Source organism: Staurois parvus, unplaced genomic scaffold, assembly GCF_062004578.1.
Source record: "Staurois parvus isolate SC_StPar_1 unplaced genomic scaffold, SC_StPar_1.0 ptg000456l, whole genome shotgun sequence".
Lineage (NCBI taxonomy): Eukaryota > Metazoa > Chordata > Amphibia > Anura > Ranidae > Staurois > Staurois parvus.
The window spans coordinates 1811587-1831466 of NW_028318252.1; the positions used below are offsets into that span (position 1 = coordinate 1811587).

A 19880-nucleotide genomic window follows, 5' to 3' on the forward strand; every position below is an offset into this window, starting at 1 on the left:
TTGAAGAGGTTTCCACAAAATGTTCTTGGCATTTTTTTTTTTTTTTACAATCACCAGGTCTTTTCCCAATTGCACATGTACATATCCAATTTGTACATATTTCCTATGGCCAATTTGCCAACCAGCATATACTTGGTGTATAGTGAAATGGTGAAAACCATGCAAACACAGGGAGGACATGCAAATTCCATGCAGATAGTATCCTGGTCAAGATTCAAAACAAGGACCCCAATGAAGGAAGGTATGAGTGCCACCACCAGTGAGTTATGATAAGCCTAAGTTCAATTTTGTATGCTGAAGATGAGGCTTTGGAGATCCAAGGCCATAAAAGCAGCTCACCTTGAAAACTATATTTAAGCTTTTGTCTCCTAGCTCCTAGCATGCAAATTACTTTTCCAGAAAAGCACTGGTCAAAGCCTCAGTGGAATGTTTCCAGGTCTTTCAGATGTTTACATTATTGGAGATCTGTTCAGTGAGAGAACAGTGCAGACATATAAAAAGAAGCACGACACAATTCACTGAAACTTCATTGGATGTTTCCTACGTATATTGATGCAAATAAAAAAAATGTATTAGAAGCATGTCAACACAGTCCGACTCACCCTGTCACCAGAAGAGTGTTTCTTGCCTGTGATTTCATACCATTGATCCTATAAGGTGGGAATATCTTCTCCAACATACAGTTGACCATGTGAGACCATATGAGCAATTTCATACTGGCTTCAAAGCCTACGGACTAATTTAGAAAAAGTAGATCCTTTCCAAGCCTAGGTTCATACTGCGGGAAAGTGTGTAAATCGCAAGCATTTTGGCAAACAAAACAAGGAGCATTTTCAGGTGCATGAAACTGCATGGTGCCAAGCAGGGTTCTACGCAACATTTAAAAAATAAAAAAAAAAAAGGGGGAGGGGGGGGTCAGGGACTTTTTCCCTGCAGGACACAGAGCTGCAGAAACCCATTAAAATGAATTGAATAGGCCGCTGTGCCCATGCAAATGCAGCCCAGGTATGAACCTACATTAAGCAAATAGTAGCTATACATCTCATATCCCGTTCGGGCAAGAAGATACACGGACAGGTCTGCAGGAGACCTGCATAGCACCAACGATCTGCTGATCGCTGGTGCAATGCTTTACAGGCTCCTGCAACAAAAAATAATAAATGCACATTTTTTTACCTGCAAAAAATGTGTATTTATTATTTTGGTCAAAAGGTGAACTTATTCTTTAAAGCATTCTATGCATTAGGGTAAAAAAAAAAAAAACTTCTGCTCCAATGGGCACATGATCGTTGATCTTTTCTGCCCCCCAGGCATTCAGAAATGTTTAAAGAGACACCAGGGAGGGCAGGAAGGGATTAAGAGTAGTGAAGTCCAAAGGACCAGTCATGCAACAAAAATATTCACAAGACGATGGCAATAGCACCTACATTCTCTTTCACAAAAGGGTTCCTTTAGAGCAGGGGTTTCCAAACTTTCTAAGCAAAGGTCCAGTACACTGCGCTTCAGGCTTTAGTGGGGACCAGATTGTGGCCACTGGGATTAGAATATGCCCCGGCATCAGTGGGCATAAACAATGCCCCATCATTGGTTTTAATGTGAGGAATGGTGCCCCATTGTTGGTACCATACATTGATGGTGTCAGTTGGTGGAATACTGCCCCAAGGGCCAGATAAAGGCAAGCAAGGGGCCACATCTGATCCCCGGCCGCAGTTTGGAGACCACTGCTTTACAGTGACTTTATTTTAAACAAAAAACACAAGCCAGAATTCTTGCCTATCCTGCTCCCTGTGCCACTGATCTTTTCCTGTTTTGAAGAGATACCATTGGCTAAAGAATCTTCTGGATTAAAATGCATCTGGCCTATTTAGCTTTTTTTAATACAGCAGGAGCCCAATGGTGAATTCATTTAACTTTAGTTCACAGCTTTGCTTCTACCTAAATCGGAGTATTTCTGCTCTTCCTTTTGCGCACCCCATAATATAAACCAGAAATCCAGCATAGAGCATGTGGGCTGTTAGTAATGGCCATGGCAGGTGTGCAGGTCTAAGAAATTTGGTAATCCAAGTGTTGCAGAAGACCCCAAAACACGGCCTTGTGCAGTGAAAAAAGTTTACTATATGTATATATGTAGCACTTGACGGTAACAAGGTGAAAGTCAGAGGTCTCCAAACTTTCTAAACAAAGGGCCAGTTTACTGTCCTTCAGACTTTATGAGGCCGGACTGCAGCCAGTTGGAGTATAAAAGAATAATGTCCCATTGTTTGGTGTCAGTGGGAGGAATTCTGCCCCATAATTGATGTCATTGGACCCCATCACTTGTGTCACTGGAAGGAATTGTGCCCCATCATTGAACCCTATCACTTGTGTCACTGGAAGGAATTGTACCCCATCATTGATGTCATTGGACCCTATCACTTGTGTCACTGGAAGGAATTGTGCCCCATCATTGATGTCATTGGACCCTATCACTTGTGTCACTGGAAGGAATTGTGCCCCATCATTGATGTCATTGGACCCTATCACTTGTGTCACTGGAAGGAATTGTGCCCCATTGTAGGTGTCATTTGAAAGATTTGTGCCCCCTTCATTGGTGTAAGTGGGGGGGGGGGGGAATTATACACAATTGTTTGTAGCAGTAGATGAAATAGCACCCCAAGGGCCAGATAAAAGCAAGCAAAGGGCAGATTCTGGCCCCCGGCCCACATGTAGACCACTGGTGAAAGTGCTAAACAGTTTACAATTCCGGATTTATGTATATATATTTGCGCATTTATGCAAAGAAGATAATTAACATTTGACATATATCCGATTAACATCAGCCAAACCCTCTAAACATCCAAACATCTGTGAATTTCTAGAAGACACCCATGTCTTACCCATAACAAGGTGGTTGGGTATAAGACAACCTAGCAGTTCCTAGGACTAATATCAAACAATCAGCACCTCTCACACATTTCTGCTTATTACTCCTCTATCTAGCTGAAGGAGGGAAGGAGAACAAGATCACAACTACTGCCCGGCCTGGCACAAGCTGCAGCCTGGAATCCAAAGGTCATAAAAAACATATTTTGAGATTTTTAACTCCTTGGCATCTGCCAAAGACTGAAATGTACAGTTGTGTACAAAATAATAGCAGTCAGACATCACTAACCGGATCAATCACTGTTTTTGGTAGAAATGATATTTCTACATGGCAAATAATTTCCTAGCAGGTGTAGTAGAGTAATAGAAATCCAACAGACCCAACAGTCATGACATGCTGCTGATTCTGTGTCATTGAATCACTCATTGAAAGGGGCATGTTCAAAATAATAGCAGTGTGGAGTTCTATTAGTGAGGTCATTCATTCTTTGAAAAACAGGTGGCAATTATTGCCCTTATTTAAGGAAGGAAGGAAGGCAGCAAATGTACATGCTGGTTACAGTGCATTTCTCTCTGAAATTCTGAGGAAAATGGGTCGTTCCAGACATTGTTCAGAAGAACAGCGTACCTTGATTAAAAAGTTGATTGGAGAGGGGAAAACATATAAAGAAGTGCAGAAAATGATAGGCTGCTCAGCTAAAATCATCGCAAATGCTTTAAAATGGCAACCAAAACCTGAAAGGCGTGGAAGAAAGCAAAAAACTACCATTCAAATGGATGGAATAGCCAAAATGGCAAGGACTCAGCCAACAATTAGCTCCAGGAAGATGAAAGAAGGTGTAAAGTTCCCTGTGAGGACTGTTACAATTAGAAGACGCCTATGTGAAGCCAAGCTATCTGCAAGAAGCCCCCGCAAAGTCCCACTGTTGAAAAAAGACGCGCTGAAGAGGTTACAATTTGCCAAAGAGCACATTGACTGGCCTAAAGAGAAATGGCGCAACACTTTGTGGACTGATGACAGTAAGATTGTTCTTTTTGGGTCTAGTGGCCGGAGACAGTTTGTCAGACGACCCCCAAACACTGAATTCAAGCCACAGTACACTGTGAAGACAGTGAAGCATGGTGGTGCAAGCATCATGATATGGGGATGTTTCTCATACTACGGTGTTGGGCCTATTTATCGCATACCAGGGATCATGGATCAGTTTGAATACATCAGAATACTTGAAGAGGTCATGCTGCCTTATGCTGAAGAGGAAATGCCCTTGAAATGGGTGTTCCAACAAGACAACGACCCCAAACACACCAGTAAACGTGCAACATCTTGGTTCTGACCAACAAGATTGACGTTATGGAGTGGCCAGCCCAATCTCCGGATCTTAATCCAATAGAAAACTTGTAGGGTGACATCAAAAATGCCGTTTCTGAGGCAAAACCAAGAAATAGAGAAGAACTGTGGAATGTCGTCCAATCATCCTGGGCTGGAATACCTGATCACAGGGGCCAGAAGTTGGGTGACTCCATGCAACACAGATGTACAGCAGTTCTCAGAAACAGTGCGACTACAACCAAATATTCATGAAGTGATTCAAAGGAAAGCAAAATCTTCAAACATTTCTCAGTTTATATAGTGAATGTTTGAGTTTGTAAAGAAGAATACAAACACTGTGATTTTTTGAACCGTCTAATATTCACTTCTCTTCAATTTTTTTTAGAGGAACAACACAAATTTGATCTATTTTTCTTCATGTTTTGATTTGGAATAGAATGTGTCGTGTTCCCAATGCATTTGTGTGGATGGAAATAAAAGCTATTAGAAGGATTTTGAGCTTTATTCACTTTTATCAACACACTGCTATTATTTTGAACACAACTGTACATCTGGGGTGAAGTGAATATCTGCTAATTAAACATAATTATTTTAAGCTGGTCAACATTTTTTCCCCCATTTTAAAGTGGTACTAACCCCACAACAGTAAAATCCACCTGTATATGCAGTAAAGCATGCTTGTCGTACTCACTGTAGACCACCTAAGCGGTTATTTCCCCTGATCTTCCCCTTCTTCCATTGTCCCCTAAATATCTCCTGATAGAACAGAGGTTTGGAGTCTATCTGCACATGCTCAGTTCAGTGTGTATTGTTAGGTTTGTTTTTTTTCTTGGGAGAGTGCATGTAATCAGCACTATCCAGAGGTCAGGGGTCCTGCACTCCTCCAAGCTGTAACATGTGCTCTGCTGGGCACTGATAGAAGTCACAAGACTGCTCTGCTGATGAGAAAAGGTATTTAGCAGTTTATATTTACTAAAAAAAAAAATTGCATTTCCATGTTCTGTGTACTGTGGGAGACCACATATAGTGAACGCAGGGTCCGGGGAGACCACATATAGTGAACGCAGGGTCTGGGGGGGACCGGATATTGTGAACGCAGGGTCCGTGGGGGACCGGATATTGTGAACGCAGGGTCCGTAGGGGACCGGATATTGTGAATGCAGGGTCCGTAGGGGACCGGATATTGTGAATGCAGGGTCCGTGGGGGACCGGATATAGTGAATGCAGGGTCCTGGTATTAGTAACACTTTATGTTCCCTTAGAAGGGCTGCAATACATGCTCTCCACTGTGGTGCTGTTCCCCGCAGTATCTCTCCTCTACCTAAAGATATCCTCAGTCTTTCAGGCTGAATGATGCGCAGTGCTGTTCAATCCAGAAGACTGAGGACATACAGGGTGTGGAGGACATCACCATGGCATGCTGATCTCACAGTCCATTAATCCAGAGTGTCACTAAGGTGATGACATCAGCACCACTCTGCATCATCGAAGAACACCCACCACAAGAAGATCCAAAGAAGATCCCCAACATCATGTACCCAGCCTTAAAACTCCTGGAAACTGTATAACATAAAAAGCAAAAAATAAACACAGGTGGATGAGGCGGGTGGAGCACGAAGTAGGGCTTTAAAACAAAAAATTGTTAATGGCTTGTGTCAAATTAATCCCAACACACACACACACACACACACACACGATCTTGAGCCTTGCAACAAAAGTCACGACATCAGTTTAGTGTCACTCTGTCCATTTTAATAAAAAAAACACACACTTTTACATCAATTTGGTAACAAAGCTTTGCTCCTTTAAGATACTTTCAACCGTAAATTTTCACAAATTAAAAAAAAACATTATTGGCTAGTCCAGTTATATTATTCTATGCACATGTTGGTGAGTTCTCAACGAATGGTAAGCTGTGGAATGCTCTGCTACTTGAGGTAGAAATGACTATTTACTACTCTGAAGGGGACAGTATGACTTCCTAACCAGGGGCGGACTGACAACTCATGGGGCCCCCAGGCAATAGGGGGCCCCTGTGTCCTTGCCGAAACTCAAAAAAGTCTATTAAAAAGGTACCAGGGGCATCTCATGGGGCCCCCTACTGACTCCGGGCCCTCGGGCAGTGCCCGAGAGTCCAAATAGTCAGTCCGCCTCTGTTCCTAACACCTAACAGCAGCTATGACTGAAGGGTGGTACGATTATATTTGGACTTGTAAGGTATATCAGACAGAAATAAGTTGTTTTTTTTTCCCCTACCCTGGCACACCCGCTGTTAGTGCCATTTCTGCTGCCAATGGGACTGTGGGAAGATAAATAGATTTTTGTAGTTTGCAAAACTAAATATATATATATATATATATATTTTTTTTTAAAGAATAACTGGATTAAGGATTTTTGATTGACAACTGGAGTTCTGCTTTAAAGTCTTATTTAGTACAGTTGCAATGGGACCCATTTTATGGTCCAGCTCATCTTCTTTAATCAGAGTCCCACGAAAGCAGCCAAAGACTGGATTATCTGTCCTAATTAATCCACTACCCAGACACTTCAATCGCAGCATGAAGATCCTTTCTATCATAGAAGCCTGGTGAAAGCATTGTAAAATGTATAGGATGTAATCCTGCTCACTTCTAGTGCAAGCAAACATATTTCATGCCGTTCTAAAGACCAGATGTGCGTAACCCCTTTTATTTAGAGCCCAGTGTGATTAGTTTTACACTGCTAGAGTAATGCAAACAGATCCAAAACGAGTCTAACAGAAGAATTGCCATCTCTGATGATCTAGGGACTCCAAAATTCACTAAAGCTGCCAAAATGACCATCTTGGTGAAATGCTACCTTGTGACTGGCCTAGTTTTCTGAAAGTTTAAAGCAGATGTATAGTCGGATGTTGAGTTAAATATTTGTGGGATAAGGGGGGCCGGCCGCCCCCCCCCCCCCCATTCACATGGCCATTTAGCAGCATACACCGGATTCCAGCCATAAGAAATCAACAGATACTTGCAGCTGGATTAACAGGCACATGCAATATAGTAGAAGCCACTCAGCCAGCACAAATTATTGTTAGGCCGACAATGGCCATCACGGTTTGTATGTAGCCATACACCAAGCAGTTACTTGTAGATGTATCGGATTGATTCATTAAGAATGATAAGAAAATGGCAGAATTGTTATCCTGAAGAAACTACTCTTCCATGCACTTATGGCACCAGATCTCAGCTGAAGGGGTCTGGGAAGTGAAGTTAATTTGGTGGCCCTGCATGAACATCACTTCCAACGCCCCTATGGTCATTCTACTCCAGGGGTAGACAACCTCAGCACTCTGGCTGTAGTGACACTACAAATCCCATCATGCCCCTGCCTCCAGGAATCAGGCACATGGCTATTAAAGTCATGCAGTGTCTTATGGAACTTTACTTTCTACAAAAGCTGAAGTGCTGAGATCACCTACCCCACAGGTGTCAAACCAGCTGTTGCCAGACTACAAGTCCCATGAGGCATTGCAAGATTGGCAGTTACAAGCATGACTCCCAAAGGCAGAGGCATGATGGGACTTGTAGTTTCGCAACAGCTGGAGGGCCGCCAGTTTGACATCCCTGGCCTACCCCTTCTAAACTCTTATCTTCTCCTGCAGCAGAGCTCAGCAGATCAAACATAGTCAAGCATTTGGTCACAGGACTGCCCACTCTGGTACTCCCATGCACCAACCAAATTTTTTGTACCTTCTGCAACCATTATAAGTTTCATCAGCAGAGGATTTTATTATGACAGGTACACTTGAATCCACTGTGAGCCCATTTGTTTTTCTTTTTTTGAAGGTGGTTGAGGGACAAACTGTTCTTGATACCTGAGGGAAACAAAATTCCCAGGTTCATTTTTTCCCAAGTACATTATGGGGTAATAAAAGGGAGAATCTGTTTGGCAGACATGGGCAACAAGAACAGCCATGTCCTTCCAGAACATTCCAAAATCCAAATCTTCATTACAATAGTGACACAATAGTTGGGGTTCTGACATCACAGATAGTGAGAAAAGGAACAAAGTTGTGTGCTCTTTATTTAATCTTCTTATCAAGCAGAAACATTATATATCAACTCCAGAACACAATTTAGATTCTCAGCCAGGCATTACTAAATCGCTATAATACACACCTCCTATAATGTTTCCAGATACTTGATGTTTGCAATTGATGAAAGGCTGAATTTTCTTTACATAAAAAAAAAAGGGTCCTGACATTTCCAGGCTCATTGTCTGTATATAAATAAAATTTGTGATTCTTTTCTCTATCACTGAAAGCAAACATTATAAAAAACAAAAAAGGAAAAACAAAGTTAAAAAAAACCCTAAAAATAAAGCACCTTCTCAACTAATCAGACATGTCGTGTGTCCGGCTGTAACTGGCTAGCATCTGCAGAATAAAAGGGTCCCAACTGCTTTAACCCTAAAGGGGACCTCCCCTTATGAAGCTGGGTACAGTGAAAGTGAGACATAGAAGATGACCGGTGCGGATTGGTAGGATCAATGTCTTGAATGATGGCCGCCAGCTACTGATTGGCAGCTTCACAGGCATCGATCCAGTCACTGTAGACGTCCACTGGTTCTGAAAGGTCTGAGATTTTAAGTTAAGGAGAGGCAATTGCACATAATGAAAAACACAAAAAGTCTGGAGTGGGATGGAGTGGGATCCGAAGGCTGAATAAAGAAGAGGGAAATCTAAAAATTATACTTGCTAGTAATTCCTTTTTGGGAAAACCTTAATACAACTGCACTGCCATAATGTGAAGTATCCAAATACAATAAAAGGGACATTTTTTTTTTTACTGCTTGTAAAGGCAGGTTTACCTTCATGCAGTCTATGTATGAAGGTTAAAAAAAACAAACAAAAAAACAAAACAAAAAAAAACTACAACACACGTGTACGCAACTTTCTCCCCTAGCTCTTCCTTAAATTTTACCTGAACCAATCTCGATCCAGCGATGAGAACAGCAAAGGCTCTTCTCTCTTACACCTCAAAGGCTTAGATACAGCTGTGGGAGCCATTGGCTCGTGCTATTGTCAAATCACAGCCAGTGAGGAGAGTGCAGGGGCTCTGTGTCTTATGGACACACAGGGCCAGCTCAGGAGCAAGCATGCACAGGTGCCCCCATAGCAAGCAGCTCGCTCTGGGGGCACTCTGCGGGGGGGGGGGGGGAAATCGAGGAGCACCACCAGGGGACCCAGGAAGCGGATCAGGCTGCTGTGTACAAAACCATCGCACAGATCAGGTAAGTATTTGTATTTTTATTACAAATAAATAAAAAAAAAAAAAAGGAAGAAGGAGCGCTTAGTATCACTTCACTTTTGATGAAATGAGGAAATATGAACCCTGTCAGGATTTTATTTTTATATATATTATAATTTTTTTTTTTTTGAAGTGTCATGGCTTGAGATTTATCCCCTTTATTTGTCCCTGGGAAAAAAAAAAAAAATGAAAAATGTAAAAAATTAAGACTTGTCACAGGAAATCTTGCAGTCCAGACACTTGTTATGATATGGTCCAAGAGATTTCCCTCGCAAAAAAAAAAAAATAAAAAAAGGTTTCCTCTAATTTTCTGATGCGTCTGTGGGACAGAAGGTGAGGGGAAACCTAGTAAAATGTGACACAGATGGCAAAAACCTGACAGAGGTTTCCATACTCTGACATAAAATCTATGTTCTAATATTCAGACCCATTATAAATCATAACACCTTGTGCAGCCAATTCTGCCCTTCAGTAGGTAATAGATCCATAGTCCATATTAGCAATGAAACAATAGATCTCTTTTGAACCAATTCTATTTGGTGCCTCATATCAGTCACAACTATGGCAATGACGGGATGGTGACAGGTATATGGCCCCCTTTGACCCCCCAAAGACATGAAAGCAGGGCAAGGACAAAAACACATTATTCTGGGTCTCTGCTTCACATGATAAATTAATGTAGGTACTAGTTCCCTCCTACCAACTTTACAATACTGTTAAATATTTTTGTGTAAAGGTTACATGTTATTGGGGTCTGAAATTCCTCGAGGCACACCGTACACGATATGACCCCCGTATTCCGTGCTCTGTCCCTGTAAAAACACAAAGAAACAAACATCAAGTCAACAAAAACACCACACAATACATACAGTGCCTTGAAAGTATTCATATTCCTTGAAATTATCCACATTTTACAACCAAATATGTAAAAAAAACTTTTTTGCCCCACTGTATAATAGTTGTCCCATGTACAGATTCTCCCACCTGAGTCATGCCGAGTACTGCACAGCCATCCAGAGGAAGTGTTTTATTTTCTGAATGAATACAAAACTTCCTCCGATTGCCTGAGGCAGATATTGTGACATTGTCAGCATACCTGTCAGCATCAGCAAACCGGAGGAAGCTTTGTATTCATTCAGAAAATAAAAAGCTTGCAGGGAATGGATGAGCAGCAATTAGCCTGACTCGATTTTGTTTGGAGGAGCCGGATAGGAAGTCTCATCCTGCTACCAGAACACAGCGATGTATACGATATAAAGTCGAAGTTTCATACAATGCTGACAGCTGCTGTATGTGTCAGTGAAGAAAATAGTTTGGTGGATCAGCTTAGTCCAAACAAATTACTTACAGTATACTAAAACAAGAGGTTAGGCTTAAAAGTGGAACTTCAGCCTTTACAACTAGTATAGTTTTCTAACTAAAGGTCTTTTACCTTTGTGTATTCTATGCATGAAGGTAAAAAACCTTCTCTGTGCAGCAGCTCCTCTAGCCCCCCCCCCCCAATACTCACCTAAGCCCCCTCTTGATCCAGGGGTGTGCACTGGAGTCTCGGCAATCTTAGGACTCCCTCTCCTCATTGGCTGAGACAGCAGCAGGAGCCATTGGCTCCCGCTGGGGGTCAATCACAGCCAATGAGCCAAAGAGAAGAGAGAGGGGGCAGCCTACGGCTCCGTGTCTGAATGGACACATGGAGCAGCAAGTGCCCCCATAGCAAGTAACTTACTGTAGGGAGAACCTGACAGGAAGGAGGGGCCAGGAGCGCCGGTGAGGGACCCGAGAAGAGATGGATTCAGGCTGCTCTGTGCAAAACCACTGCAGAGAGCAGGTAAGTATGATGTGTTTTTTTTTTTTTTGAGCTTTTAATATCACTAAGTCTTGCTAGATCACTGCAGGCTGGCCCCTTTTGCAGGTAAAGCCACATAAAACATTTAAAATAATTGCACATTCTGTTTAAAATCCAGTAATACACAGTCTCATCCTGCTCTGCACATGCTCAGTTGTGCTCTATTTTTTGGCACTTTACTAAAATGTAGAGGCCGATCCACTGACAGCCTCAAGTCAGCAAAATGGCGGCCCCCGGCAAGAAGAAACAGGAACAACGCTGGAGGCAATTTACAGCACATACTAATTTTGTTAGCATGATTATTAGTGTGGAATGCATGTTCCTTGCCAAGCCTAGGTTCACATCTGTGTGGCTCTATGAGCAGCAGTTTGCTCATGCATGGCAGCCCCTGTGCCTCCTGAAACGCAAGGAAAAAGGCCCCTGCAGCATTTTAGAAACTCGCAGCCCATACAGAAAACCCAAGTACAGTGCTGGAGTGATTTCCAGTGCGTGTGACATGCCATTAGTATTAATGGCACCTGCATACGGATCCTGCATTTTTCGGTGTGGGTGGTTGCGGCTGCAGGAACAGGTGTGCAACCTGTTATTGGTAAAGATCTGCTTTAAAACCAAACACACAACATGCTACAAAAATACTAATTCAAAACAAGAATTTAAAAAAAAAAAAAAAAAAAAAAAAAAAAAAAAAAAAAAAAAAAACAAAAAAAAAAAAAAAAAACAAACACACACACACACACACACACACACACACACACACACACACCCCCCCCCACACAAGAAACTCCACCCCCTTTTTTTTCTTAAAATGGAATATTTTCATTTAATTTATGGAATAGTGTTTCATAGTCTCCCACCCCTCCAATGAAATTCATGGCGAATTTTGTTCCATTTTTTTTTTTACTTATTTTCCCTCAGCAGTGATTGCAGAAGGGGTTTTGGAGTCCTAGCGCCACATGTAACTATTTTTTTTGTTTTTATAAAATGGACCTAAAAAGTGTTATAATTTCCCCGTAATGTTTTTCAGATGTAAATTAGTCTCAGTTTAATGTTTTCCAGCACTGCGAGAGTTCACGGATTGCAAGAAATCTTATCAACGTATTTCAATTTTTGACAAACATTTGTCTAGAAGTATAATCTGTAATTAGAAAACACAGGCGCCTTTCCTAGATGGTAAGCTCCCGGGGAGAGGACCCACGCTCCCACTGTTCTCTTGTTATCACTATGCTTTGCAAACTGTAGGCACTAATCTTCTGAACTTCTTAGTCATTACGTCACATATTAACTGCCCTGGAACTTTTAATACTTTGTACGGTGCAATAAGGGAATCTGGTGCCATGAAAATGGTTTATTACACCCAATGTAAAACAAACACACTAGCAGGACAATTATTCTGATAATCATCTAGCAACAATAAGTAAACAGTCGCTGACAACATTTAAACATAGAATCTTACATATGGACATCACAGGACTTTTCGTGGTTACAGAAAGGACAAGTGAACTGCGTCTCCAGGACCCCGGTCTTCTTCTTAGGTGGAGGCTTTCTCTTTGACTTTCTACGTCCCATTTTTTCCTTTAAAAAAAAAAAAAATAATAATTATTATTTTCAGTATTTTTTTTTTTTTTTTGTACTCTTACAGAATCAGGATCAAAACCAAGAAATGGCATATACCAATACCACATATTGCAGTCCTTCCCAAAATTATAATCAGAAGGGTGGAATCAGCCCCAAGCAGATCCACCTGCTCAGCGGGGGATCTGTCCACTGATCCTCACTGAGTAAGCGAATGACTGGTCTTGTCTGCTCCACTTGTGCTGAGTGGACACAGTCTGCTGTTTCCTATGGGGCAGATGGATGTAAGCGGACCGCCTGTCTGTTTACATCCAACTGTCATCCGATCTGCTAGATGGATGGGGAATGGATCCCCATCCGTCTGTTTTTAGCAGATTGGATGCAGGTGGGTGCAAATGGACACGTTTGTTTACATCTGCCTCCCCACAGAGAACAATGGATGGTCCAATCAGTCCACCTGTTTGAAAGGGCCCTAATCTGTGCAAGAAAGAGACACATACTTACTAGTAGTGGTGCACCAAAACTGGAAATTGTGGACGGAAACCGAAAATTCAGGAAGCACTTGACCAAAAACCAAATTTTATATATATATATATATATATATATATATATATATATATATATATATATATATATATATATACATATATATACCGTATTTTCCGGCGTATAAGACGACTTTTTGACCCTTGAAAATCTTCTCAAAAGTCGAGGGTTGTCTTATACGCCGGTATATGGCATGCTGACACTTTTTAGGGGGGGGCGGTGCGGTGCCGCCCCCCCCTTTCAACGGAAGTGAAACTAAGTACAGGGGTGGACAGAGGGGCTTCTGTTTCTTACCTGGCTCCGGTCCCACGACGATCCGGTCCAGGAAGCGCAGCTGCTCCTTCCTTCAGTTCGGCCACTGGATGTTCGTGCGGCTGCTCGGCTCCGACTCCTCACCAGAACTGTAGCTCAGGAAAGGCACACAGGCGGCCAATCACCGGGGAGGAGGCAGAGCCGAGTGGCCCCACGAAAATCAAGTGAAGGTAAGTGTGCCGTGCACAGGTGCTGCTGCAACCATATATGCTTGCTGCAGCAGCACCATACTGAACAGGGGTCAGCAAGTGTCAGTGGGAGGAATAGTGCCCCGTCGTTGGTGTCACTGATACCAATGATGGGGCATTATTCCTCCCACTGACACAGACGATGGGGCACTTTCCCCCCCCCCCCCCACGATGGGACACTATTCTCCCGCCCCCCCACTGACACCAATGATGGGGCACTATTCCACCCCCCACTGACACCAATGATGGGACACTATTCCTCCCACTGACGCCAATGATGGGGCACGATTCCTCCCACTGACGCCAATGATGGGCCGCTTCCTGGATGACTTCTCCTCCTGGCTACCCTTCTTCCTCTCCTCTGAGCTACCCACCATAATTCTTGGGGATTTTAACATCCCTGTCAACCCGGACACAGCCCGTCTCCTCCACCTAACCTCCTCCTTTGCACTTGCACAGTGCATACAATCCACCACCCACTCCGACGGTAATATCCTTGATCTTGTCTTCTCCAACCGATGCGCTCCCCACAACCTCACTAACACCCCCTTCCCTCTCTCTGACCACAACCTGATTACCTTCTCTATCTCCTCGTCCTCCAACGCCTACCCCTCCAAATGTCACACTACTACCAGCCGTAACCTCCGCAACCTTAACCCTGTCTCCCTCCACTCTGCAGCTGATCAACTCCACGACCGCATCCTCCCCCTGTCCTGCCCCGACTTGGCTTTGACCGCCTACAACAATGCGCTCTCAACAGCCCTTGACTCACTAGCGCCTTTAACCATACGCAACACCAGACCCCGACCGCTCCAGCCCTGGCAGACTGATCACACCAAAACCCTCAAACGACAAAGTCGTGCCCTGGAGCGACTATGGCGCAAAACCAAATCCAAACAAGCCTTCACCCGCTACAAATCTGCCTTCCACACCTACACCTCCTCCCTCCATGCTGCCAAACAGGCCTACTTCTTGACCCTCATCAAGGCCCTCTCCTCCAATCCTCGCCGACTCTTCTCTGCCTTCAACTCTCTACTCTCTCCACCCCCACCTCCACCCAGCACCTCACTCACTGCCCTTGAGATTGCCAATCACTTCAAAAACAAAATTGACACAATTCGCAAGGACATTGCCGCAACTCACACGCCCTCTCAACCCGTCCCCTCTCACACAGCTACCCCCTTATCCCCCCTCCCCCTCGACATAACCCGCAGGGACTTCGTCGCTGCTCAAACTCTCTCCAACCCCCTTCACCCTCACTCAGCTACCCCCTCATCACCCCTCTCCCACGGCCCCACCACTGCTCTGACCTCCTCTTCCACCCCACCCTACATTCCTCATACTGAAGCTCCCCCAACACTCCACACCTTTGACCTTACTACCATCGAGGAAGTCTCCAAGACCCTCTCTGATGCCCGCCTCACCACCTGCCCCCTCGACCCTATCCCCTCACAACTCCTACGACCTTCCTCCTCCTCCATCCTATGCTCCCTCACCCACATCTTCAATCTCTCCCTCTCCTCAGGCACTTTCCCCTCCCCTCTGAAACATGCACACATCACCCCCATACTTAAAAAGCCCTCCCTGGACCCCAATGACCCGAACAACCTCAGACCCATCTCCCTGCTCCCATTTACATCTAAACTCCTCGAGCGCCTAGTCTACACCCGCCTATGCTCTCACCTCAACGACAACAACCTCCTCGATCCCCTACAGTCCGGCTTCCGTCCCCTACACTCCACCGAAACTGCCTTACTCAAACTCTCCAACGACCTGCTAACCGCCAAAGCTAATGGCCACCATTCAGTGCTCCTACTCCTTGACCTCTCTGCGGCCTTCGACACAGTCGACCACCCCCTCCTCCTCAAAAAACTACACTCCCTCGGCCTCAGAGATTCTGCTCTCTCCTGGATCTCATCCTACCTGTCACAACGCTCTTTCAGCGTTACCTATAATGCTACCACCTCCCCCTCTCTGTTGGGGTCCCTCAAGGCTCTGTCCTCGGGCCCCTTCTCTTCTCCATCTATACCTCCTCCCTTGGCCAACTCATACACTCTCACGGCTTCAACTACCACCTCTATGCCGACGACACACAAATCTATCTCTCAACCCCCCACCTCACCCCCTTGGTCTCAGCCCGAATCACACACCTACTGAGCGACATATCAGACTGGATGTCGCTCCACTTCCTTAAATTGAACCTCTCCAAAACCGAGTTTCTTGTCTTCCCCCCAGCCCGGACACCACCCCCCATTGATTTCTCCGTCACATCCAACAACGCTACCATCAAACCCGCCCTGCAGGCCAGAGTACTGGGTGTCATTCTGGACTCCAACCTATCCTTCCAGCCCCAAGTCCAATCTTTAACAAACTCGTGCAGACTCCACCTCCGCAACATTGCCAAAATCCGCACGTTCCTAACCCCAGAAACCACTAAACAGCTCATCCACTCCCTCATCATATCACGACTCGACTACTGCAACTCCCTCCTCACTGGCCTGCCTCGCCGCTGGCTATCCCCTCTTCAGTCCATCCTGAACACGGCTGCCAGACTCATTCACCTTTCCAACCGCTCTGTCTCCGCCACCCCCCTCTGCCAATCCCTCCACTGGCTTCCGATTGCACAACGGATCAAATTCAAAATCCTAACGCTGACGTACAAAGCTGTCCACCATACTGCCCCGAACTACATCACTGACCTAATATCCAAGTACCGCCCAGCACGCACACTCCGCTCCTCACAAGACCTCCTCTCTAGTTCCCTGGTCTCCTCCTCCCATGCCCGCCTCCAGGACTTCTCCAGGGTGTCACCCATCCTCTGGAACTCCCTGCCCCAACCCATCAGATTATCACCTACTCTCCTCTCCTTTAGGCGCACCCTGAAAACCCATCTCTTCAGGGAAGCCTACCCCACCCCCTGCTAACTTGCCTCCCTCCTCCACTCTTCCTACCACTCCATCCCCCACAGCTATCTCCTCCTGTACCACCACCCCCTCCCTCCTAGATTGTAAGCTCGAAAGAGCAGGGCCCTCAATCCCCTCATGTTTTGCATTGTATTGGTATTGTTCTGTCACATGTTCTGTCCCCCTTTGTAATGTACAGCGCTGAGCGAACTATTGGCGCTTTATAAATACTGTATAATAATAATAATAATAATAATAATTCCTCCCACTGACGCCAATGATGGGGCGCTATTCCTCCCACTGACGCCAATGATGGGGCGCTATTCCTCCCACTGACGCCAATGATGGGGCGCTATTCCTCCCACTGACGCCAATGATGGGGCGCTATTCCTCCCACTGACGCCAATGATGGGGCGCTATTCCTCCCACTGACGCCAATGATGGGGCGCTATTCCTCCCACTGACGCCAATGATGGGGCGCTATTCCTCCCACTGACGCCAATGATGGGGCGCTATTCCTCCCACTGACGCCAATGATGGGGCGCTATTCCTCCCACTGACGCCAATGATGGGGCGCTATTCCTCCCACTGACGCCAATGATGGGGCGCTATTCCTCCCACTGACGCCAATGATGGGGCGCTATTCCTCCCACTGACACCAATGATGGGGGCGCTATTCCTCCCACTGACACCAATGATGGGGGCGCTATTCCTCCCACTGACACCAATGATGGGGGCGCTATTCCTCCCATTGACACCAATGATGGGGCGCTATTCCTCCCACTGACACCAATGATGGGGCGCTATTCCTCCCACTGATACCAATGATGGGGCGCTATTCCTCCCACTGATACCAATGATGGGGCGCTATTCCTCCCACTGATACCAATGATGGGGCACGATTCCTCCCACTGATACCAATGATGGGGCACGATTCCTCCCACTGATACCAATGATGGGGCACGATTCCTCCCACTGATACCAATGATGGGGCACGATTCCTCCCACTGACACCGATGATGGGGCACTATTCCTCCCACTGACACCGATGATGGGGCACTATTCCTCCCACTGACACCAATGATGGGACGCTATTCCTCCCACTGATACCAATGATGGGACACTATTCCTCCCACTGACACCAATGATGGGGCACTATTCCTCCCACTGACACCAATGATGGGACGCTATTCCTCCCACTGATACCAATGATGGGGCACGATTCTTCCCACTGGTGTGCACTGGAAGAGGGGTAGTCTTATACGGCGAGTATAGCCCAAACACTACATTTTAACAGGAAAAGTAGGGGGGTCGTCTTATACGCTGGAAAATACGGTATATATATATATAAAAATTGTATTATAAATGACATTTTCAAATTGATATAATGAATTTAAATGAAAATGAATGTAAAATATTAAAATCCTGTAACATAAAACAAAAATTGGATAGAAAAAACACACACACACACACTTTTTTTTTTTTCTTCCCACACATCGTAAATAGGGGAGTTTTTGCATTGAAGTCAATCATTATTGGCACCTTTTTTTTTGTTCCTATCGGCAACAGGCAGATAACCCTATTTTCAGCTGATAATTTTCAGCTGCCGATATATCGTTGAATTACAAATACGTATTTTTGGGCTACTCCAGCTCACCTGTGTCAACCAGTTCAGCTGCAGGGGAGAGGAGAGAGCACTTACAAAGGATGTGCCGTTGTAGCCACTGGGTGACTTCACTGCTCCAGGCTTTACTAGTCGTTATCAGAGTGCTCGCTCCTATTCCCTTGCAGCTGCTGCTGGCTGACACAGGGGAGATAACATACCCAAACCACAGTGGCCTAAAAATAAGCAAGGATACAGATCTTTATTACACAGATTACTCAGAATAAGCATTAGGAGGTGGGGGGAGCATTTTTTAAGAATGGCTAGGTCAGGGGTGTCAAACTTGCGGTCCTCCAGATGTTGCGAAACTACAAGTCCCATCATGCCTCTGCCTTTTAGAGTCATGCTTGTAACGGTCAATCTTGCAATGCCTCATGGGACTTGTAGTTTGGCAACAGCTGGAGGACCGCAAGTTTGACACCCGTGGCCTAGGTGATGCCTGTTAGATCACTGCCCTCATGGCAAAGATTCCCACTGTGACTATTATACAGTGGGACCCACACAGCCCTGACTTCTAGCATTTAGCTGTGCAAACAAACGCAGAACGGCCTTCCGTCATGAATGACTTCCTACAAATGTATGTACAATGTACGCAATGATGAATGTATGTACAATGTACGCAATGATGAATGTATGTACAATGTATGTACGTAATGATGAATGTATGTACGTAATGATGAATGTATGTACAATGTATGTACGTAATGATGAATGTATGTACAATGTATGTACGTAATGATGAATGTATGTACAATTGAATGTATGTCAGTATGATGTGATGTACTACGGAAATTTTTTTTTTATTTTTATGCAGGATCTGTAGCAGTGTGTGCGCACAAAGCCTTCCAGGGCTTATTCTACAGTCACAAAAAAAAACAAAAAAAACAAAAACAAAAAAAACTTCAATTGTCACCATGTGGCATCTGTAAACCTTCTGGAGGGCAGTCACTTGCACATGCAAAGCAACCATTGCACATGAATGATGTCTGCAGAGAAACCCTTACAAACACTTTAAGGCTGCATTTACATCTGAGCGATTTGTAGCTTGAAGCTCCACAACACTCAGGAAGGAAAAAAAAAAAAAAAAACAATTCTCTATGGAGATGGTTCACCTCTTCATTCCAAATTGCCTCAAGCCAAACGCCTGAAGCTCAAAAAAGTTTTGAAATGACTTTTGTAGCTCGATTTGGAGAGATTGGTGCGTTTCTGAAGAAGCTGGAAGCAGAAACACATAGTAACAAACGATAGCTTTCGCTATTGGCTGATATACAAAATACCAAAGCTTCAAAAAACACTGTCCAAAAACACGACACTAAAGGTGTGTGAATGCAGCATAAGGTGTGTACTGAGGCAGGGTGCTCTGATGTTTTCAAGAAGCC

The 19880-nt window shown here is 44.6% G+C and overlaps 1 protein-coding gene across 1 annotated transcript; it reads right to left on the bottom strand.

The window, feature by feature from the left end:
• Window positions 1-5922: 5922 nt before the first annotated feature.
• Window positions 5923-12887, bottom strand: ELOF1 (elongation factor 1). Its single transcript, XM_089688858.1, has 3 exons — window positions 12771-12887; window positions 10216-10286; window positions 5923-8801 (listed from the first exon to the last, which is right to left on the bottom strand). The coding sequence occupies exons 1-3, from the start codon at window positions 12881-12883 to the stop codon at window positions 8737-8739; spliced, it is 249 nt and encodes an 82-aa protein (XP_089544984.1). The 5' UTR covers window positions 12884-12887; the 3' UTR covers window positions 5923-8736.
• Between the last annotated feature and the right edge of the window lie 6993 nt (window positions 12888-19880).